This window comes from Coccinella septempunctata, chromosome 1 (assembly GCF_907165205.1).
Source record: "Coccinella septempunctata chromosome 1, icCocSept1.1, whole genome shotgun sequence".
NCBI lineage: Eukaryota > Metazoa > Arthropoda > Insecta > Coleoptera > Coccinellidae > Coccinella > Coccinella septempunctata.
Window position 1 is genome coordinate 61,690,294 of NC_058189.1, and position 24,923 is coordinate 61,715,216.

Here is a 24,923-nt window from a genome sequence, read left to right on the forward strand (position 1 = left end):
AATTGTAGGGAATGGCGAGACTTTTCGAGAAATTTTTTCTGGTGGAAATTCTTTGAAAACATCGTTCCACCTCGGAAAGTGAATAACACGAACGAGCATTAGTTTTTCACTGAAAAATTTTTCAAATTTTTTTTCCACGAATAAAAAAAATTTTGGCTTTCCGAACTGAAGAGCTGAGTGAATTGAATTTTAATGATGACCCCATATAAATCAGTTGACGTAAGATATACCTTTTCCCTTTCTGAACTGACCACTGAAACACTCTTAATATAATGAATTTCTCTAATAGACAATAAGCTCATTGATTGTTGAATAAAAAAGGTTTGAAATTAGTTTCATTGTCGTACTATTATTCAATTTCAAAGATGGCACCTGAAAAGCAATTTTTGATTTTTTTCTTAGAAACCAGAGAACTGGTGGGAATAACAATTTGCTGACATCCTATGGGAGCGACAAGGAAGTCAAAATAAAATTTGGTGGTGTTTCCGTTGGTATAACTACCAAGGGGTAGAAAAAACCACCCCTAATATTTGTTTCGCACGAAATTTTTCACTTTATTCATATTATACCATTGAAAAATTTATTTTTGATAGCTTGATTCATTTTGACAGAATAACGTCCGTAATAGTTTCTTGCTAACTTGGTTTTTGAGAAAAAAATATCAGCAAGAACGTCAAAAAAGTCATATAGGCTGGAATTATCTTCGATCTTAACCTAATGAGCGGATATCATGATGACATCACCCAAATTTTTTGTATTGCTTTCATGTTCCCATATAATGTCTGCTAAATTTAATTTCTATCAGTTTTCTGGTTGCTGAGAAAAAATAAATAGGACCCAAACAATTTTTTTAGTAAGGAACCACCCCTTGAATTTTTCCGCAACTATTCGTTTACACTTTTCATACGTATTTACAGTTCATTCCATATACAGATTGTATCATTACAAAATATTTCAACCATAAAATTTACAGTGTTTTATTTGAAATTCTACAAATTATGTCCTATTTCATTGAATTTTTCGATGCTTCAATACTTTCTTAGCTAATATTGTATTGCGAAAAAGTCACTGCTTGTCTAGATAATTCAAGTTAGACCTGAAGCTGCAGTTACAATTATTACTATGATTGAAATGTGTAGGTATTAATCTTGGAAGCTTTTCGGAAGATTGTATGGAGCTCATAACTCAATCAAATATTTGAGAACAAATGAGGTGGTGTAATAGGTACCTTTGTAACTTTAGAACTATGCTATGCTATTCTTAGGTTTGTATGTTGAGATGGACCTTTAATTTGTGTATTTTTCAGAAGGCAACTACGTATGCTCAAGATGCAATAGATCATATAAATACAAGAGTACAATGAATCGCCACAAGAGGTATGAGTGTAACAAAGTAGGAACCCACATTTGCCCTCTATGTCAGAAGGTGTTCAAACACAAACATAACATGGAGACACATTTTTTCACCGTGCATAACGCTCCAAAAGACGCAGTTCCCTCTAAACAATATTATTTTGAGGGAAAAGAACTCAATTGAAGTATCGCCCATTGAAATATCTGACATTTTATGTTTATAATCGAATATTGATTAATAAATTGTTTTTATTCAAGCTATGATTCTGAAATTTATTTACCTCTGCTTTGATTGAGTTTGTTTAGGTTTGATTTTGTTTATTTACTGTGGCCAAGTTCGTATCATATTGGAGCTCATAGCAGCACTATTTTTCCCCAATTTTATTGCCTTGCCTCTGTAAAAAGATCAAAACGTTACATGCGATATAAAGCTCATTTTAATGGTCAGTTTAAGCAGCGTTTCTAAAGACTAAGATCTAAAACCTCAATAGAGGTAGATGGCAGTGATATCCATGTGCCCATTGGATTTGAACACTCATCTTCGTGAAAAGTTTGTGGCAATCATCTGTGATGTGATGAGAATTGAAAAAATCCTGTTATTGGTGTAGTTGCAAACATGTCATTGGACATTTCAACAAGACTATGACAACAACGTCTATGCAAGAGATATTCATTTGGCAAATATTGTTCTTTTTATATTATGTAGGTATTTTAATTCAAGTGTTTCATATTTTCTGAAGGAAGGCGAAACTATCTATTTTCACATAAAATAAGCATATACACTTCTTGCAAAGTGTGATGGAGTGTGAGGACCCCTCATTATATTTTAAACATTCTAGCGAAAATATTTATTACAAATCTCTCAATTGAGGAATTGTACTGATTCTCATCATTTTCATTTTGTGTTGTCTCCATTTATTAGTCTCCATGTTGTTTTTTCATTTCAGGAAATTCATTTGATTGTCCCAGATGCTCAAAGAGTTATCAGTACAAGAGTTCACTTTTGCGTCACCAGAGATATGAGTGCACGAAGAAAGGATATTACAGTTGCTCATATTGTGGAAAAACTTTCAAATACAAGTACAAAATGCTTCACCATACGGAAACCTTACATGAGAACCGATCCACAAATTGAACGTTTTATGTGTATTGATCCTTTGGGAAATGTCTGAATATGTGTTTTTTTCTTTTGAAAAGATCTGAACTACAGGAATAAAATATAATATTACTTGCATAACATGAAGAAGATTGATTTTTCTCTTTTCTGTTCCTACTACTTTTTCTTATTTCCACATCTTTTCTTGGTTGGATATTGTTTATAAATGGTCGGAGAAGCTTTTCAAAAACTTGCCATTGGCATATCTCCGAAGTTATAGGAGGTATGAAAAACATTCGAAAATGTTTCAAAACTCAGGTGAGTGGAGCATATTGCTGAAACGAAACACCTGGTCAATTGTCATCTAGTAGGTATCTGGATTTCTATTTCGTTTCAATAACACTAAATTTTTATATCATATCTACATAAAATGACAACCTGAATATTTGTTTCCTTCCCTGAAATAATCTGTAGAAGTCTAAATCCTTCGTATTTAGAGTAACACCAGGTAAGTGTTAAAGGAAAAAAGAAGCTATCAAAAATTTCAATTTCAAACGAACCTCATGTCAGATATCCAGTAGCAAATGCATGTCCTTCATTTATATTTATATTTTTTTTTTAATTTTGTAAAAGTGAACGATTTTATTGTGTGTATTATGACGATTGTTAGTCCTTTGGTGTTTATATAGTCGTGCACTTTTTTTTTTCAATAATCATTATTTTTTTAGGTAAATTCCAATGTATGCAGTGTGGTCGTTACTATAAATACGAATGTAACCTGAAAGCTCATTTGAGAAGAGAATGTTTGAAGGAGCCTCGTTACAAGTGTCCAGTAGATAGTTGTGAGTTCAAATGTAAGGTCAGGACTTCCTTGAAGCGCCACATCTTTCACTCAAGACATCGGAATTTGAGTATGGACAATCGCGTGAATTATTGGAATAAAGTTTACTTCGAGGACATTAAGAACCAGTGAAACATATGGAAAATGTGAATGTATTTTAGTGAGCGTCAGGACAATTAGAGTGCTACTTGAGAATAGCGGCTTTGAAAAAAGTTATGGTGGTTTCCCATACGAAGCCATAGCTTAATAAGTTCATCTCTATATCACTATAAGATTTAGGGATTTGTATGCCTTTGATTTTCCCAGACAGTTATCCTAATGAAGATGAAAACAACAACCGAATTTTTGAATCTTATGATCTAGGCAAGGAGAGACAAGATAATGATTAACTTCGTTTAAAATTAACCCTCAAAATAAACCCCGAAAATTTGAAGCTGTACAGTTCCTTTACAGTACCGTTAAATTATCATAATGTTTTCGAACATTTGAGATTTTATTATGACATTTGGAAGTACTTCACTCCTTTATATTCAAATAACGAATCGACAGATAACGCTTTAAGGATTAGGAATTTCTTGAGTAAAACTCTTTGCAATATGACTATTGCCGAAATCGTTAATTGACTGCATAAACTTAGTAACCATTTATTTCATTTGTCTGAAATAATTGGGCCGGTAAACTTTATTTCTTGTTTAATTTTCTCATAGAATTGCAAGAATTCAACTAAAGGCAAAACAATAAAAAAATCATTTTATAATATCAGTCCATGTGAGTTGCAGTAATAAAATGTTTTTCGCATAATGAGTAAACTTTTCATTTATATTACCTCTCATATTGCTGTGAGGAAAGGATTCATGTAGAAGTTTTTGCGTTTACCTCGTCTCATTCATTAATTGACTAAAAAACAACTGAAAATTGGGTAATGTGCTGATTAATTAATACTTCCCTCCAGTATTTTCATATTTTGATTATATTTCAGGAAACTATGAATGTTCTGTATGCCATAAAACATACAAATACAACTCAAGCTTAATAGCTCATAAAATGCAAAAATGCCTTCATAGTGATAAGAAGACATGGTAGTTGATATTTCAATGAATTTCTATGTGGAAAATTCTATAAAAACATACGATATTTTTATGTTTGTTGGGTAGTTTGGTAGAGAATAAATATATTCATTTTTATAACTATGTTTTAGTGATCTCCACATCGATGTCATCCCTATACTTTTATTCTATTTTTTCTAATTCTTCCATTCCGAATCACGACCAAACTTTCAAAAAACGAATTTACCAACTCAGTTGTGAGTATGATAATAGTATATTTTCCTCCATATCCACATTCCACTAACCTATCTCTTTTTCAGCCAGATTCTATTGTTTGAAATGTGGTAGATGCTACAAACACAAAGCTTCTTTAGGAAAACATGAAAAGTACGAATGTGGAAAGCCGCCCCAATTCAAGTGCTGCCACTGTGAATACACCTGTAAAATACCTGGAAATATGACTAAACATATAAGGATGCATCATGGCAGGGATCCATAAGTTTTGAACTTATTTGGAACAATGAATATAATAATGACATTATCAATCATATGAATGTGCCTTATTCAACAGTTTTTCATGACGGACTTATTTCTTTGTAGTTCATATTATATGTCCCAATATATTTTCGTCGCAGCAATATTTAAATAAATCAATGAGGTTTCCTTGGTTGACTTGTGCAATACAAAGTGAAATTGTAAATAGCATCAAATAAATACTTACTTACTTAATTACTTACTTCATTATTTCGATTTTTATTTTAGTGAAAAATATTAAATAGTGAAATCTAAGGTGGGATCTTTCTATAATTTGTATACAGGTATACGGTTCGGCCCTGATAAAAAATGTGAGTGATATCTTGTGTTCGATAAAGATTCATCAAATAAATGAAAAACTATATTCCGAAATTCATTTCTTTCGATAAAACCGTTTGCGATATAGAACTAAAGATAAACATTTTTTTATGGTTTTTCAACAGCCTGTATCTTTTGAATGGAACCGATTTGGAAAAAATAGTGAAGGAAAAAAGTGTTTCTTTTGACCTCAAGAATCTACTGTTGAAATATTTGTATGAGTTAAAAACTCACCCTGTATATAATTTGTGTTCAAAAACATGTTCCACTCTAAGTGTGGTTAGGTTCGGTTGATTAGTGCTTACTATAGATATTATCAGAGATATTACACATGTAATATCTTTGGATATTATGACAAATGTGATCGAATTCTTCAACTACACTAATGGAAAAAATTAATCAGAATTTCTCGGTGATTTTCAACAGTCTGTAACAAGAAGAAAAACTGTACTAGATACAGCAGATCTGGGAAACGAAAATTGAAGCTCCAAATGTCTAGTTTTTGGATCTGGAGGGCCTATTTTTGAATATGGAATATGTAATTCCGTATAATCTACTGATCACTATTGAAATATAAAAACCTTTTTTTTTTTTTTTTTCCGACGTATAACATACGCTTTGCGATAAAATATTTCGAGGATGGGATGACGATAATACTAGAAATAGAAAAAATCTCTTCGAAATTCAGAATTATAGTAACCTCAAATATATACAGCTAAAACTTTAATAGTTATTTATTTGGTACTATAAATATTTGCTATCTTAAGTTAGAAACCGTAGGTGTTAAAATTGAGCACGTAAAATTTCTTTACAGGCCGGCTGCATAAAATGACGACCAAGAAATATCCGAGAAAAAAACCTAGTGCAGAAAAATTAACATATTATCAACGTATAAAAAATGACCCTGAAAAGTACGCACGCCGAAAGGAAATGGACAGACAAAGATACTTAAGAAAAAATGAACCTTGGGAAATAGAGTAAAAACGAATAAAAAAATATCTGGAGCTCAAAAAATAACTACGATTTCATCATTGTTTATGTTGACTACAGTATACCTACTCTACATATATTTATTTCATGTTATTGGAAATCCCATACCGCACTTGAACGAATTTATATTTTCTATTATAAACAGAAAAGTTTTTCATTCAATGTTGTTACTAATTTATCAATTATTGTTCTCTTTGACACGACGTCAAAATTTAATCTAGTAGGAGAATTTTCTAATGAAGTTATGAATAAGTTTTTGTTTTGATGTTATTAAGTTATGAATTAAAGTTAAATTTTATAAAGAATTGCTTGTTTCATTGGCCTTATTATATAATTACGTAATTTTTTGTATTCGTTGAACGTCTAACTGAAAATTCCATTTTCATATCTTCCTAACGCCGGTTTTTCGGTTTTTCCATCCATATAAACAATTTATTCGTCGACCTGAACTAAAAATGACGTTTTACTTGCTAATTTCCGAATAAAAAGTCGACTATCTTTGAAGGCAAGTACTTTTCGTCCCCATACTTACTTTGATATATACGATCGAATCAATATTATGAATACGGAATTTGATAAAGACATACGAGGATGTATTGATATCTAGTTAGACTAGACCAGTTAGTAATTAGTAGTTATAAAAAAAATATTGTGTAAGAATAAATAAAATAATAAAAAGATAAAAGTAATAATAAAAGTATAAAAGCTGTGGTGTCTGGTTTGCAGAGCAAGAAGAAACATTTTTTTTTGAAAGGTCTAGAGACAGGTTCGCTGTAATAAATGTATCCAATTAAGAGGAGAATATGTTGAGTAATAAAATATTTTGACATTCAACAATTTTTCATATTTATGGTGTCATCATGTAATAGAGATAAAGTGATTTTTTCGAAACATTACACTAATTCATTTCAGTGTGTCACTAAAATTTGGTGTGCAAAGATCCCAAATTTGTTGTGAGTTTCGTTTCAATTATTTTGTTATCATCGAATTAACAAGGTTTTTTTTTCAGATTGGGATCTAGAAGGCAAAGTTTACGTTTGCCCCCAATGTTCCCGTCGTTATAAACATCCACAATCATTGAACAAACATAAGAAGTACGAGTGCGGTAAAGAACCCCAATTTTTTTGCCCCCTAGAAAACTGCGATTATAAATCAAACTTCAAAGGAAACCTCAGGCAGCATCTCAAAAGACGTCACGCCCATGTACCAATCTCTGATACTCCAACTGATAAATTTCCTCCTGAAGATTAGACCATTAAAAAAATTATTCAGATGCTTGCATTTTTTACTTTCTTACCTTTCACCAACACGAATGCAAAGGTGAGTCTATAGTAACGTCAGTCGAACACCTGTCTGAAAATCATCTCAGTGCTTTTCGCATTGCCCAACAAAAACAATGAAGAAGTTGAAGTGTTCATTTGTCAGGAAATCAAACCTCTGGCAGTGTTTGATGATACAGAAGTATATATACAGGAAAAGTTTGTTCAAATAAACCATTACGTTCATCGCAAATCCATTTCGTTAGTCAATATATCGGATAGTTCTCATAATGAAATAACTAATTCTTCACATTTACAGATATTGGAAAATTTTATCCTTGCACTAAATGTGGTAAATTTTATCGACACCAACAGTCTTTGCATCGTCACTTGAAGTTTGAGTGTGGAAAAATGCCTCTGTTTTCTTGTCCAGTGACTGGATGTTCCTTCAAAACCAAAGTGAAGTGCAATTTGAAACAGCATTGCAACAGGCACTATATACGAAAGGAAATTTCTTTCGATATCCTAAGTTCCCTGAACAAACCTGATAACTCTGAAAAATATGGTTATATATAAAATGCCTAGTTTCAATTTGAACTTGCAAGTGTCCAAGAATTTAAATAAAAAGTGTTAACCCTTTCAGCTTCATTCTATCGATTTTTATTTTCCTCTGATATTTCCTGTGATCCTACCATCAATTTTAGCTATACCCAACCAAGATTTATAGCTATATATTTAAAAACGACTGCGATAATTTAAAGGAATATACATCCCGGGAAACATAAGGCTTTGTTGTTTTTGAATGTTGTCATATTTTATTTGAATTTCAGCTACTTCTTTATCAATCAAGTGAATATCAATGAATTCTTCTACTGGAATAAAAAAAATAGTGGTGTACTATTTCAGGATAACTTTTGTTGTTTTTGGAGCATTTCTTCAGAACTATTGTTATAAGCCTTTTTTTGTTCAAACTGTCCATGTGGAAACCAACATGGCTATTTTTTTTCTTGCATCATTCACTGCGCAAAAAAATTAACGCACATTATGGAAATCTCAAATTTATTCTACAACTGAAGGTGTAGAATTATGCATGTATATGTTATCCACTTTTAACGGTTTTCTTCAATACAGATGTTTTTTCCCAGCAGGAATGAAAAAAGATGATATTATCAGATTTTGAATGTATTGGCTCCATTCTAAAATCAATTGTTCTCGATCAATTCTAGTGATCAATAGTTTTTCTTTCGTTTGATTTTCTACACTCGATCGCTATGCAACGCGAAACACGCAATTTGACCCAAGAGGAATGTGCCCAAGCGGTAGTTTTGCGAGAACAAGGGTGGACATACACAAGAATTGCAGAAAGGTTTGGAGTTTCCCATACAAGTGTGTCCAGAATGTTGCAGCGATTCAGGGAGACAGGTATGAATGTCCGAAGACCAGGACAGGGCAGACCATGGGTAACAACTGCCATTCAAGAACGTTACTTGAGAGTTTCTTCGTTGAGATAACGGTTTGCAACCGCTCGCCTCCTTCAAATTCAGCTTGAGCAAACTCATGAGGTGCAAACTAGCACTCAGACAATAAGAAATCGCCTCAGAGAATATGATTTAAGGCCTCGTTTCGCGGCAAGAGGCCCAGCTCTTACCCCAGCCCATCGAAGGGCGCGTTTGGATTTTGCGAGAAAGCATATCCATTGGGAAGAGGCCGATTGGGAAAGAGACAGATGAGTCTAGGTTCTGCCTCTACCATTGTGATCGACGTTCCTTTGTATACAGACGCCCACATGAAAGATATGCTCAGCTCAGTGCAATTTCCTGAATACTACTGGTTTCGGGGGAGGATCGATTATGGTATGGGGTGGAATATCTTTGACTGCTCGCACAGACCTAGTGGTCGTTGATAATGGAGCTATGAATGCTGATAAGTATATAAGTAACATTCTTGAAGAGCATGTAGTGCCATTTGCCCCATACATTGGTGAAAATTTCATTTTTATGGACGATAATGCCAGACCCCATCGTGCGCGCATCGTTCAGAAGTACCTTGAAGAGGTTGAAGTCTCTCGAATGGAATGGCCAGCAAGAAGTCCAGATCTCAATCCGATTGAGCATGTTCGGGAAAACCTCAATAGAAGGCTGAGAAGTTCAGAAAATCATCCAGCTACTCTTAATGACTTAGGAATCCAACTTGGAGAAATCTGGGAAGGATTAGATCAGAACATTTTAAGATCACTCATTTTGAGTATGAACCGTCATTGCCAAGCTTTAATGAAAGCAAGGGGTGGAAATACCAAGTATTAAATCACTTATCAGCATTTCAGTATTTTGAAAATTGTTCATTTCTCTTCTTTCACATAAAATTCGGTGAAATCCTGAATTTTTCTTCCTTTTAATGTGTCTTGTTTCGTTCAAAACCTTCCCGACAGATCATAAAAAATAAGTTATAAAGTCAATGTAGAGTTAACTTTCATTAAAATTGAGATTTTCAGAATGTGCGTTAACTTTTTTGCGCAGTGTATTTGGATCTATTGATGCCAAATTGCCAATTGCATCAATCTTTCAGTTGATCAAGACTGAACTCTTTATAGCAATAATATAATACCTCACGGAGATTGAACAGAGTTCGAATTGGAGGATTTTCATCTGAATATCTAGTCCAGTCGTTCTAAAATTGATGTTTTTAATTTATTTATGAAAATTATAGAAATGTATGTGATTGTGAATTTTGGTGCTCAGCTGCATGAGGAGGCTTAGCCTCCCTTGACTCATCTGACGGCCGAACTTATTCTTGGTTTTTCCATAATTTTCCGACCCAAGATAATCTCGTGTTATTTACAGGGAGGTTCAAATGCTACAAATGTGGCAGATTGTACGCGTGGAAGAAAAACTTGATGCATCATCTCCGTTACGATTGCGGACAGGAGCCTCGTTTCAAATGCGACTTCTGCAATAAAAAAGCGTTTCAGAAGGTTTCTATTCAGAAACATATCTGGAGTAAACATCCTCATCTTTTACAGTATTGGAATAGTTCCAAGATGAACTCTTAAAGTGGCCATTCAAGGTAGAGCCGAAAGTTAATTCACTTGTGGTATCACTATTGAATATACAGGCTGTCCCGAATTCAATGTCCAGTGAGGGAATCTCTGAAACTAGAAGAGCTAGTGCAAAACCGAACCGATGCGGCTCGTTTTCAGAGAAACAAAGAAGAGTGAAAACCGTAACGATCCTTCGTTTTTGAGCTATTACCAAAAATTTAAATTTTGAAGATTTGGAAAAGTTCCATAATTTTTGTGTTTTTCAAGTTACAGATCTGAAACCTCAACCTTCTTAGGCACTTTTATATGTAGAATCTACAGGCAAACGATTTTTTTTCAATTCAAAAATAAAGGATTCGATAAAAGTTTGCATTTTGATGAACCAAACTTTCTAAATCCAAAACAGGAAAAAAAATTTTGAGCTTGTCAGTGGATTCCACGTAAAAAAGTGCCTAAAGAAAGTTTAAGTTACAGATCTGTAACTTCGAAGACGGAAAGTTATGAGAACTTCTCGAAATCATCAAAATCTAAATTTTTGCTGAGAATAACTCAAAAACGAAAGATCGAAGAATGCTACGGTTATCACCATTTTTTTTTTTTTGAAGAAGGAGAGCTCGGAAATGTGTCATCGGTTTTGCACTAGTTGTTCTGGTTCCCCTCATTGGACATCGAATTTGGGACACCCTGTACAAGCTATCTTAGATCAGATACGAGTAAAACAGTCGGTATAACTTTTTTATCGGTAGACAGGTTGAATTAATCGAAAATTGGTGAATCTACCTCAGCTCTATCAGTTTAGACCGAATTTTGACACATTTGAGAAGTCTGTGGCTGGACTCGAAATTCTATGGATATTCTACCGACCGATAATGACGCAGGTCAGGCGTGGCCCAACAGTGACTCCACCATGAATGGTCCCTTTAGTTCATACAACTATGCGATTTTTCTGTTAATTTGATTGTTTATAAGGAATAAATATTTCTGTTGAATGTTTGATTATTCTGCTTTTTCACCCAGATATCGAATAGAAACTTCAGGTCTTTTTCCTGTATCTCCTTTTTCAATATATCCTCTCAAATCCCACGTGCTTCCAAGTCTCATCAATCATACTGTATAAATATCATTATTTCTCACTTTCATAATATCAGAATTTTAGGATTACAATGTGACAGATGTGGTAAACGATATAACAAAGTAACTGCACTGATATCTCACAAGCAGATCGATTGTGGAGTTCCTGCCAACCAATATAGATGTAATTTCTGTAATTTTCAATCGAAAAGAAAGTTCAACCTTAAAACACATTTGAGGAATAGACATGGAGTTGTTTGAGAATAGGCACGTATCGTTTTAATTATTTTTATTTTATAATCATTATTTTGCCTTCCTTTGCTCTTTCCATGTTTATCTATTCTTGTGTAAACATAAGGAAAAGTTTTATACCGTTTTATGAAGATGCTGAAATTTTCATCCATTATACACTGGGGTGTTATTGACGATTTTGAATTTCTTTCAGATTGGCAATGTGAAGACTGCCAAAAAACTTTCAAGAATAAAAACTCACTGAGCTGTCACAGGCGATTGGACTGTGGCAAGCAGAAAAAATTCACATGTCCTCTGTGTCCATACTCCAGCAAAAGACATTATTCTCTCAAAGTTCATTCTTTGATTAAGCATAAAGATTACGGACAATTCAATTAATTCATATTTAGGTCTAAGATTGTTTCTAAAGTGTGTTTATTAAAGTTATTTTTAAAGATACTTACTTATTCTTTTTATTTATTTCCTCTCATCTCTGAGTTGGGTAAAAAAAACTTGTTCTACATAATGAAAATTCCAAAAACATAGGTGGTTGTATACTTTTTGAAAAAACAAAAACCATATATACAGTGTGTGTCTCAACTATGGAATGAATTCAGTTTATAGCTCTGACAGAACGATTAGTGTTTCAAATTGCGCTGTTTTTGATTTACGAAAACATTAGGCAGCGTGTCCCAAATTCGAGATATGTGTATACTTGTTTTTTTTGCCTTCTTTCATTTTCAAAGCAGGATAACTTTTGTTTCCTAACCTAATAATTAAGTGATCTTATTGAGATTATTCGATAATAAGTCTTTAATAATTTGGTTGTAATTTAAACTTTCTTGTGATTATTGTAAGTAGGTCTTACGATTTTTTTATGCCTGGACTAATTAACCCCGTTTCAGGTAATGGAGTAAGGACTTGTTTATATTGCAAACGTTTGTTCAAAAATGACCGATGTCTGGAGACACACCTCAAAAGGAACTGTAAAAGTGTGGCCGTTATGAACTTGGAATGTAAATATAATTGTGGTTACGTAACGAACAGAATGTATAACCTCAAAAGGCATTACGTTCAAGGTCATAAGGAGGAATCGCCGAAAAATTATTATTCGCGTCCAAGTAGTGATAATGATTTGTCCATTGATTGCAAATATGAACCAATGTAGTGTGGGATACATGTACATATATAAGGAAATAATAAAATTGTGTTTATCGTTCGAATAGTTTCATTATGAAAAGTGTCAATGTTTTATGTTTATATCGTTATGCCATTATTCTTGAGTTTTTTCGAACTGACAAAAGCTGATGAAAGTTGATTTTTTCTGTTGACTATCCCAAATAGATTTTGAGTTGCCTGCCATTTCGCTTAATTTTTATTTTCCATTATGTTTTTGTGTTATATTTGTTCCAGCTTAATTTTTTCAGTTTTTAAGCAGCCTTGATTAGAGTGGAACGTTTTCCGATAAGCTATTGAGTGCATTGTTTGGATTTGTGAGTGTGACTAGTAATCGAGATCCGTTTTCGTGCTGTTGAAATAATGAAGAGACTGTTTCAGATGTGGTGCTTTACGCTGCGAACTTTGAGGAGTATAGTAAACTCAAAGTTTACAACACAGGCGTCCGCTACGGATGCGCCAGGTGCCAGAAAACCTATTTGCAGAAGAAAACCCTCGGTCGCCATCTTCGGTTCGACTGTGGACAGAGTCCCTCTTTCTCCTGTCAGATCTGTTCGAAAAAATTCAAGCACGGTTATATTCTGCTCAAGCACATGAGACACACGCATGACATTTTCATACAGAAACTGCGAAAAAGGCAACACAGTAACGATAACGATTAATGAGGATCTTTTAACAAAGATTGTTATTTTTCAAACCTATACTCCATTCACTTTTATTTTAGCACTTGGTTGGCCATGGAAATTAGACACATTTCTTTCATAGTACGAAAATGTGGGTTTATGACGCTTGTCGAAACATTTTTGGGTTTTAAATCCACGCTATGTTGGCCGTTCTTCACGTAAAAGTTTCTGTTACTACGTATTTTATCACAATGTCGAATCTCTCCCGAAAATATGTAACGAACATAATTGAAGTTTATACAAACTGATTGAAGGCATACCAAATCCAGTTATTTGCATGGAAAATACAAGAGATCAGTATAATATCATAATATATGCACTAGCTTGAGAAGGGTTAATGTTCGTTATCTTCTTTGGTTAAAGTTTGAATACGATACATTAGTTGTAGATTTCAAAAGTATTAACCCGAAGATGAAATGCATGTGATGCAATGATTGGGAATGGGTATCTCTCGAAGGAATTAACAGATATTTACAAGAATGTTAAATTCTTCAACAAAAATTATCTTGCACCAATATAAGTAAAAGGAATTAAGGGAAGTTTTAATACATTGATACAATAATAATAATTAGGTATTTGTTGAACTTTTCGCATTAATTCACCCATAAAATTCTCGAATGCCACCATTTGGGTCTTCAATAGAAGGAAATTTTTTGTCATCCTCTTCATTCACAATCTTTCTGATTGTGGAAATATTCAGCTGAAATATAAATCGTTTAGATTCAGATGAAACATTATATAAATTCTCTTACAGTGAATATGTTCGCTACCGTCTGACGTATTGTGGATTTTATAATATCAGGGTATACCTATTTGAATGAGCTGACCTGAATTCTAAATAGCACTTCCTGAAACCCTGTCTTCTCCCTTTTTCAATCATTTTCGGCATTTTCGTAATGAAATTGATATTAGTTGTGGCAACGCCGTTATGAAATTAACGACATTTCATGAGTGCCAACCTTACTCCGTTCTAGTTACAAAAACTTGAGAAAATTATTTTATGGCCAACCGACTGATAAAATAAATGTGAATGGAGTATACTTAAGGCATAATGAAGAGAGAACACAATGTATTATACTACTACAATTCCCTGAAATTGAAAAGTAAAGATCTCAGGTCATTCTCAGCTTATGCTCGACAGTTCCGTAGATTTACAGGGTGTTTAGTGAAGATGAGGCAAAAATACAGGAGGTAATAACTTGTCTGGATTTCGGAAACATTGATATTTCTTGAGGAAACTTGGGGTCACGTATTTGCCGCTCCTGAGATATTTTCGTCAATAAAAGTGAAGGGGGCTAGATATAGGTATTTCGTTAAAATTTTCGATATTTCTTAAGCAGAAGCTTCTAAAAAAAATCTTAAGGTTTTCAGGCAAGTAAGCACCTCCTGCATTTTCGCATAATCCTTAGTGAACACCCTGTATATTGATCATTGCTTTTTGTGTATCCTAATGATTGAAGAGAATACAACTGAAATTTTCCTTCGTATTAAGCACAAGTAACAAAAACAAATGAGATTTTTGATCTCATTCCAATATTACATGTTATATGGATAAAGATAATTGATACACCCATTAGTGGATTTTTTTATATCTTTAGATCTGATAAATCCGGAGAAAAATGACCTAACAGATAAACAAGTCTCTATCTCGCTCTATGACGTTCTAATGATCACCAAAAATAGTCTATTTATTTTAGCAGTATCATGACGTCAGGAACTATTTGGATACATCGTTGCCAGATTGTCAAAACTGTCCTCCTTCTTATCGCTTGCATCATAATCTAGTGGAGAAACTCCCTATTTTTAGGGGAACTTCAATAGGGTGTAAATTGAAGAAAAATAGTCGTACATGCATCTTCGAATATTTTCTTAACTCAAATTTACTTAAATTTCTCCTGTTACTGCTTCTGGCTGAGCTGGAAGTAGATTATTTTGTGAGTGATTATCGATATTTCAGCAAACAGCACAGAGAATTCAATATTGATTACAAAAGCCCCAAATCATTCTCTTCGAGATTCAGCCATCGTTGGTTTTTTTTCTTCTTGGGTTTGTGAACGCGGATACAGTTTTCAATACTGAGCGATCGCCTTGACGTCATATAATTGCTTGAATAAATAAACTATTACCCAGTACAACTTATCGGCCCTTATTCCTTATATTTTGTTCTGTACTATTTTTTTAAACTCCAATACAAAGATGTCTTCTTCTAATACATAAGTTCAACTAGTCACAACCACCCCTTATAAATATTGGGGTTAATCCACTTGTTTTGAAACATATGAACATATTTCATATGACAAAAGTTTATTTTAAGACTTGTGCCGTTACGCCCAAAGATATATTCTAGTCACGAACAACAAATTTTCAACATTATTGATTACCTTCATTATGTTATCATTATACATATGTATTTGAAGCATTTAGTTTCAGATTCAAATATGAGAGTGCCTTCAAGTTTTATTTCCAGTCAGATGATGAATATTCTATAGATATTTATTTCGTTACATAAAAAGTAACATGTTCCTTATTGTTTGCACTGTAAATGGGATTTGTTTGCTGAAATCTAAATGGTTCAAATTTGCCATACCTAGGTTTTAACATTTTTTTTCAAAGCGATCGCTTCTACAGAAAGTCTACAGTCTGAAATTGCTTCAGAAATTCAGAATGTTGTACTGCCGATGTCTAGTCATTTTATGTGCCATATTTTTTACTGTTTTTGATAATTATTATTTCTTATTTCGTATTTTATTGGCCATTTTTTATTCGAATAAATAATGTTAAAAACACTTTGATTGGATACATTCGTACCTATGTGCAGGAAATTTTTTCGGTGTTCTTATATATATATCAAAATAAGTACCTTATCGATGCTTCTTTTTGTTGTAAGCGTATTGTAAAAATGAGTATTCAATAAAATTCATTTCGATAACTTTCTTTCACTTGATAAAATATATTAAATTTCTTCTAGAGTTTACTTGTTTTAAAATGACTCAATCACATGCATAATTTCTTTTAAATTCTTACAGTTCGTGTGAATGAACCTTCTCCTGAGAATTTTCTGAATATATTAATATGAATTTATTTTTGATATGGAATATCTCAAGAAGCTGTGACCAAATATTGTTGCATTTATTTCGGGACACCTGTATAATCGCATAAACTCAAATCTCTTAATTTTATTTATACTTCATTTATTCCACCACAGGTACTGCTTTTGTATAAAATTACCTAATACAAAGAATATACCAATATAAATTCCACTATTTGAATATATTTTAAAAACTTTTCAACATAGCGTCAAACAACCAGGCTGTTCTTTGTAATTCAAAGGTCTTGGAGATAACATTCTACACCCAAATTTGAATGATTGTACGTTACTTGAAATTATTTAATGGGATTTAAATGGCCTCTCAAGTTATGACCCTGCCAATTGTCCACTTACCCTTTACGGTACAATGCAAGAATTGTAAATTTTCAAAGGGTCTCAATAACTCCAAAAGCTTTTCATCCTGTGATTCTTGGAATAAATTCCTTATTTTAATGATTTCTTCTCCTATGGTTATGAATATTATCTGTCACCTACCCTTTTCTGTCCGATGTTGATATAATATTACTATTTATCTTTTTTTAACAAAAATTCAATGGGACTCAAAGGAAATCACTCATTTGGATTTCTCTATGAATAAGGTGATTTCTGATTTTTTTTAATCTTGAGCTGTAAGCTCTCTCAGCTGAATGATTCAATTATTTTCATTAATTCAAAGTATTTTTCAGAAGAAATCTACAACTGTGACCAATGCTCCAGAATTTATCACAAAAAGGCGTCCTTGTACAAGCATAAAAGATATGACTGTCAAGTAGGAAGGAAATACAATTGTAATATCTGCCATAGTTCTTTCAAACGAAAGGAAACCATGAATGCCCATCTGAGAAATAGGACTTGTACTAAAGAATAAATCGATTCTTTCAGACTGATTTTTCATTCGAGTTTTTCTATAATCGATAACCTCGTTAACTTCCACGAAGATTCAGATTGATTACATTCATGTGGCGGTTTCAGAAGTGGTTTTGGATTAGCGACCATCATTTTATATTTGAGATTCTGTAATGTGTTCTGTAAAGCTTCTCTGAAATTTATTGTTATTCTTATTTGATTTTTGGAATTCGAAAAAATATTTCTTTATTTCGTCCATCTCGGCACAACCATTCGGTCTTGACTTGAATTTTTAACTGAGCCCATCTTTTTCGGGATTTTTCGAAAGACAACTCTTCTAGAAATTATTTTGGGATGGGAGCATAATTTTATTTTTGATATTCTATTTGTTGATATAAAATAAATAGATGTAGCGTTATTATTGTAATACATATATGCTAAATGTTTGAAAGAAAACTACTTTGAAACTCATTCATATTTGAAGATGAAAATAAATCATTTTTCGATATTCGAAAAAATATATACTTGATACTGAAACGTATTCGGCTTCAAACCGGCAACACTGTCGAATTCACAGGTAAGGCGCTCTCTAGCGAGCTTGTGGTAAAGCTTTTTGAACTAGTATAAACATATTTCGTTTTCTCTTAGTAAATCGTAGAACTTCATACTTTTTTTTTATCTGAATGAGATACATAATTCTATTTCTCTTTTTTGAACGTTTAGAATGAATATATTTGAGAATTCTTCTGAACCGGGATTAAGTTTTTTTTCACATTATTCTATAAGGAAAAAACTTGTTTCTCTTCGAAAATATAATGATATAAGTTTTTCCATTTCATGTTTTTTTTTCATTTCTGTTATCATGATATGTATTATGTCTTCAGCATTCAAATAATAATAATAAAAATATTTCTGATCCCCTTATGATTTTTTTTTTTCAGATGAGGAGTACACATGCGGACACTGTATGAAATCCTATTCCAAATGGGCATCTTTGATTCAGCATCAAAGATACGATTGTAACCCAAGGTTCCATTGCGAAAAATGCGGGAAACTATTTAAAAGAAAAGAACACCTCAAATATCACTCGAAACATGTCAATTGTAATAAGAACAAAACGCAATGTTAACATTTGGTGAGTAAATTCTACACTGAACACCAAATACAGTTCTATCAATTTTCTAAAAATTGTGATTCATTTGGCGATGAAAGGGACCCTTGTAAATTCATTTGCGTCAGATAAATATTTTCAATTGAAACTGTCATATTTTCTTGTATTGTAAACTTAATGACTTCTACGGAATCGCTTAAGAATGGTTGAAAATTTCGGAAACACCTACCTGGTACGTTGAGACTCTAGGTACCTGGTTCATTTGAATGAAAATGTTCGCGTTGGAAACCATTACTGTCCAGTCCTCGGTGAAGTAAAATTCAGATTAAGAGTACGAAATTTCAGTTTGTGTAGAATTGCGGAGTGAACGAAAACGTCAGTTGTATTGAGTGACATTTCAGCTGGAAGTGCGAAAAAAAGCAGAGGTTCTACTAAGGATGAATTGTTCGAATGCCATAAAAATACTGACCCAGAAATTATGAATTTGATGGAAGATTGTGATAAAAGTAGGTGAAGTGAAATAATTGTATGCTGTAAGTAAAATTTCTGCAGGTAATGTAACACCACTCGTATGGCAATATTCAATTTCTGTCAAAAAATTTATTCATGGGGTAAGTGTTATTAATTTTAAAATTTGACTTTTTTAATTATTATTCTTTCAGTTGTTTTTTATGCTTTCACCAACAATAAGTATTTCTTTTTATTCTATCAGCAAAATTAATGTTTTTTGCATTCTATTATTTTATTCACTCTTCCAAGAAATATAAACTATTTTGTATTTTATGAATTGAAATGTTTGTGTTGTGATTAATATTGTTGAATGAAAATATGCTGAGAATTTATTATTCGTATATTGACTGATGGTAATTCTTCTTATTATTCCATCATATACGTGAAAATGGCACAGTGAGTGACGTTTTATTGCCATATAGGGTTGCATAGTGTACACTTCAAAATATTATAAATATACGAATATCGTTCGAGATAGAAGTACCTAAATAACTTTATATCTCTTACGTACAGTTCCACAATCAAATTTGAGGTCGCTTTAATATTAAAGCTTCCTTTAACCCTAATAAAAATGATTCTAAAGGAAGCTTTAAACTTATTTGATTATGAAACTGGACGTAAGAGATATAAAATTTTATGGGTACTTCTATCTCGAATGATATTCGTATATTCATAATATTATTGAACATTCTATCAGCAGAAAGTGAGACGAGGTCCAGAATTATTGATAATCAGGAAATTGTGCAAAACTTCGGTCGTAATGATGAAGTGATTTTTATAAGTGCGGAACGTTTAGATTGAGTGCTACTGAAAAGTGATCTACTTGGTTCTGTCGCGTTGTAATAACTTCTAAATAATGACCTCACTCCTCTGGAGACATAGGCACGAATTTTTCTCCGTGATTCTCAGGATCTATGTTGGTATGAAACGAATCGCCTTCCAAAAGCAAAAATAAAATTGAAAATAAAAAGATGTGTGTTTTATTTCCTTCATTTAACTCAAGAAATTAATAGTCGTATTTGCAGGTTGTTATATCTGTCATCAATGTCAAAGAAGATACCGAACCAGAGCCACATTGAAACGACACATGAAATACGAGTGTCAGGTTCCTAGAAAGTTTTTTTGCAATATCTGCTGCGTCCGTTTCAAAAGAAGGGAAACGCTGAAACGTCACACTCAACTCATTCATAATCCCCACTGATGAATAAACCAAATTGTTGATTTATTTATTATCCTATTCCCGAATATGTTATCTATTTCAACTTTTTCAGAGTGTTTATTTGTTTTTGAAGTGACTGTATTATTATTTCTATTTTGTGCATGCTTGGGAAGATTGGCAGGGAGAGTTTTTGGTTGAATGTTGCCTGGGTATAAAATATTGGTCATCATATATGCAGAAGAAGCAGTTTTCATTATGAGTGGGACTCCCCTCATAAATGATGAAGATATAGAAAAAGTTCTTCTGTATGATGGTACATACTCTTTCATATTCTATAGTGCTGTTTGTAGAATAAGACCTCGTTAGTGTGACTTATAATCTTGGAATTTCAACAAAAAATTGTCCGATATGACAAGTTCGAAAATTTCGTTTTATCCAGCTAATACGTCAAATATTACATTGTGCCACTGTTATGTAATATTTCCAGCGTAGAATAGGTTCAGAATATAAAGTGTTACAGGGTGTTTAACTTGAAAAATTTTAAATCCAGTGTTATCGTCATATTTGGCAGGAAGTATACGTTTCAGGTCAACAGGTCACTTGATTTTGTGACTTATTCATTGAGCAAAATTGAAAAGTATACCATCATTAGGTATAATATTCAAATATACCATCGGAAAATTTTTTGGAAATATGTATGGAAAGCTTAAACTGTTTTTCAAAAACAATTAATTTTGCTGAGAAGACTGGTTTTCTTGATAAAGATATAATTTTCCACAATTTCTATTTTCATTTCAACTTCCGTTTTTCTTGAAAACGACTGAATTTTTTATCTCAATCTATGAATATAATTCAGGTGTTTTCACCAGTTGGTATTAATTTCATTTTAAATTACTCTGAGGACATAAAATTAACATTCGGAAGATATATCCATGCTGAATCGATTAAATGTAAAATCTTGAAAGGTTAACATGAGTATATTTTTCGATCTGACATTTTGAATTTCCTCTGGGTAATTTGAACTGAAATATATTCGATTATTAAAGCATTTCGAGAATAGGGGAAAAAGTTGTTTAAGTAAATCGTTCACGGAAAAATCGAAAGTTATAATGGGGAAAAATGATGAGGAGTTGTAGATGAAACTGCTGAATTCATTTTCCTTGAAGAAGTTTCTAGATAATTTTCTAAGCCTACCTCAAATAATTTTTCTATAGCATTTTGAATAACAGCCATTGAAAATGCTGCCATAGTTTCACTTTTGCGTATGTCAAGGGGATGTGACACTTTGATCCCCCTAAATTCTACGCCACTGGCGGCACTGCAAGACCTTGTTAGTAAATGTTGCACCCTTCCATTGCGACAAATTCATAGTTTCAAGAGATATTTAGTTAAACATGAAGCTATACAATTATTCTGACAACAATGTGTATTAAATAATCATGAAAGCTTACATGTTCCATGGATTGCATTTTTTCACAAACGAAACTCTAATCCGATGCTGATACATAACATAGCATTGTTTTGTTGCTACGGATCAAAGTTTCATTTGCAGAAAATAAAATCCACAATGTCCCAAAAAGCTTCCTCGAATAATACAAATTATAATCCTGATAATTGAACATCTTTATGTTTGACAATCGAACAATGACTTTGTCGCTATGAAATAAGAGTACAATATTAACGTAGAAGGCATTGAAGAATCGGAAAATTGTAATAAAATGGCGTAGAATTGAAGAAAGATGAAACAGTCACCTGCCTCTGTCTTATAATCCACTGTTTTTAGCCTAAAACGCTCATTTGGCATTGTTTAGTTGGGGCTACACTACCTACACATTCTTTGAAGTGCTGGTAAAAAATACCTTCAAATTTTCCAAACTGAAACAGTCTACATCTGCAAGATGTGGGTTGAATCTTGATATTTTGAGCCCAGGCATCTAATGTGAAATGTGCACCTTGTATATAAAAGGTTGTACTTGCCGTTTCATGATTGTTATTTTGTGGTGTTTTTTATTCTTCATTCAAACTTGAATGTTGTTTCCCTTGCCAACTCTCCTATTATTGCAGTTTTTCGGAAAAATAAGGAGTTGTGCGCTTGAGTGTTGTTCGCGATTTATTTTAGTTACAGAGTTACAAATTTAATAAAAATATTTATAAATCAAAGTGTTTTATTTTCCATTTTTGGTAAGGTGGACATTATATGAAGGTACGCATATTCTTCAGATAACTGTGATATGGTTCATTCTCATTAATCTTATTATTGGCATTTTATCCATTTTGTCATAGTATTTGGTTACTTTTCGTTTTTAGTGTAGTTTGGTTAGTTTAGGTTCATCCCATAGTATCATCCCTGTAAATAGCTTGGCTTCAATTCCGATATTCAAATACACGCTTAACTCATGCTTTTTTTTTCTAGGAGATCAAGCACTCTCACTTATCAATAAATACCCTCCGGCATTTTATTTATCGATGATGCTGATGCGCGAAAATTTGCAAAATTCCATTGCGGCCGAATCACTCAATAATGTTGCCTCGACGTCTTCTTCGAAAATGCGGATGAACGTGCTTGGCGAGGGTCAAGGATATGCCTGCCCTGACTGCAGGAGAAGATACAAATTGAAAAGTTCCTTGAGGAACCACCAGAAGTGGGAGTGTGGTAAAGATCCTCAGTTCAAATGCGAGCACTGCACTTACAAGGCCAAGCAGAAGATGCACATGGTGCGACACATGGAGAGGATGCACAGAGATTTAAACAATGACAAGGTTAAGGCGGAGAATTTGGATACTGCTGACAACAATTCCAAATCCAACTGAGATCTCGAATATCCGCTCCATTGAATACACCGACCAGTAGCTAGTGACACTTTAGTTCATCTATAGCTATTTTATTGAAAAACAGAAATGTCAGATATTTCCAATCGTTAATGAATGCAATATGCATCTTGAAAATGTCAGACATATTATATGTCCTTATGACAACCCGAAGTGTTACTAGCTCTTGGTCCTATTTAGGAAGGCTGTAGCTGTCTTCTTGTACTGGTTGGTACATCCTATTCGTTATCACGTGCTGAATATCATAACCTATGGCTGTTGTAAAGATGAAATGTTGTTCATCTATCATCACTTAGAACCGTTTCAAACTGAATGCTGGGAATATACAGGCTGGTCCAGATCGTAACCAAGAAATTTTAACCACGTATTCTACATCCAAAATAAGCCCTAGTTTGTCATATAAACATATGTCGAGAAATGTTTCCTCTCCGAGATACGGGGTGTTGAAATTATAGAAAAAAAATGTTTTTTGTTAATAACTCTCACACTACTTCAAATATTTTTATGAAATTTGAGAAATAAGTTATGAGCGTCAAGGAGCACTTTTTGCATTATTTTTTTTTATCCTACCAGTGGCGTCCGTACTGCTGTGAGACTGAATATTTTCAGATAAAAAATGATACGCCACTGGTTTTTCCGACAATAAAAATTACAACTTAAATCATTATTTAATTTGGAGCAAATTCGGATTCCTGACTTTTTGCTGTACGAGGCACCGTTTCCGGTTAAAAAAATAAATCACATTCTCATGCATGAAGAAATCGCCAAAATTTGATATGGCACGTACATGATACTAATAAGACAATTTTTGATATATATAATTTTGGCGATTTCTTCATGCATGAGGATGTGTTTTATTTTTTTAGCCGGAAACGGTGCCTCGTACAGCAAAAAGTCAAGAAACCGAATTTGCTCCAAATTAAATAAGGATTCAAATAGTAATTTTTATTGTCAGAAAAACCAGTGGCGTATCATATTTTTATCTGAAAATATTCAGTCTCGCTGCAGTACGGACGCCACTGGTAGAATTAAAAAGAAATTATATTATGCAAAAAGTGCTCCTTGACGCTCAAAATCTATTTCTCAAATTTCATGAAAATATTTAAAGCAGTGTGAGAGTTATTAATCAAAAACATTTTTTTTTATAATTTCAACACCCCGTATCTCGGAGAGGAAACATTTCTCGACATTTGTTTATATGACAAACTAGGGCTTATTTTGGATGTAGAATACGTGGTTAAAATTTCTTGGTTACGATCTGGACCATCCTGTATACATATCCCTCATGTATGCTTTAAGATTTCATCGCTCTCTTACCTCAAAAATACTCAAAGTGTCTAGACTATTGTCAGTCCATCCTTCTCAAACGTTCCTAACTAATGCCATAACAATCTCCATTATTTGTTTCTCACAGCGAATTATATTCAGGAACATTTTTTTTACCACCCATTTTGTCTTGGTTTGGCCAAGAAAAGTTGACGATATCATAATTACGAAAAGTTCTTGAACACTATTGATAGGAGAAATGTAGAGTATTGTGAAAAATGTTCCTGTTAAGGTTACACCATCTCAAATTTCCAGAAAGGAATGAAAAAGTCAATCTTAACTTGGAGGTTATTCGAGAGAGAGACAGATGTAGGTAGACAGTGTTTAATTTAGAGATACATAATTTCTAATCCTACTTGAAATATCTCCAATTGACTAACCCCAGATACTGGACTAGGTTTCTACTGACATGCTCTCCTA

General features: G+C 33.0%; 2 protein-coding genes across 8 annotated transcripts in view; one reads left to right on the forward strand and one right to left on the reverse strand.

Annotated features, from left to right (window-relative positions):
- LOC123309063 (protein tramtrack, alpha isoform) overlaps positions 1 to 24,923 on the reverse strand; it is a 592,303-nt gene that overhangs the window by 205,420 nt on the left and 361,960 nt on the right. The gene's annotated exons all lie outside the window — the stretch shown is intronic.
- Positions 1 to 24,923, forward strand: part of LOC123309087 (longitudinals lacking protein, isoforms A/B/D/L) — a 286,345-nt gene that overhangs the window by 148,837 nt on the left and 112,585 nt on the right. The window contains exon 5 of one of the 7 annotated variants that reach the window (XM_044892027.1): positions 22,762 to 23,174. The exons of the other annotated variants lie outside the window; for them this stretch is intronic. Within the exon in view, the coding sequence (XP_044747962.1) occupies positions 22,762 to 23,159 (398 nt within the window). The 3' untranslated portion in view covers positions 23,160 to 23,174. Of the gene's footprint in view, positions 1 to 22,761; positions 23,175 to 24,923 lie in introns of those variants that run through there. 7 annotated transcript variants of the gene reach the window in all.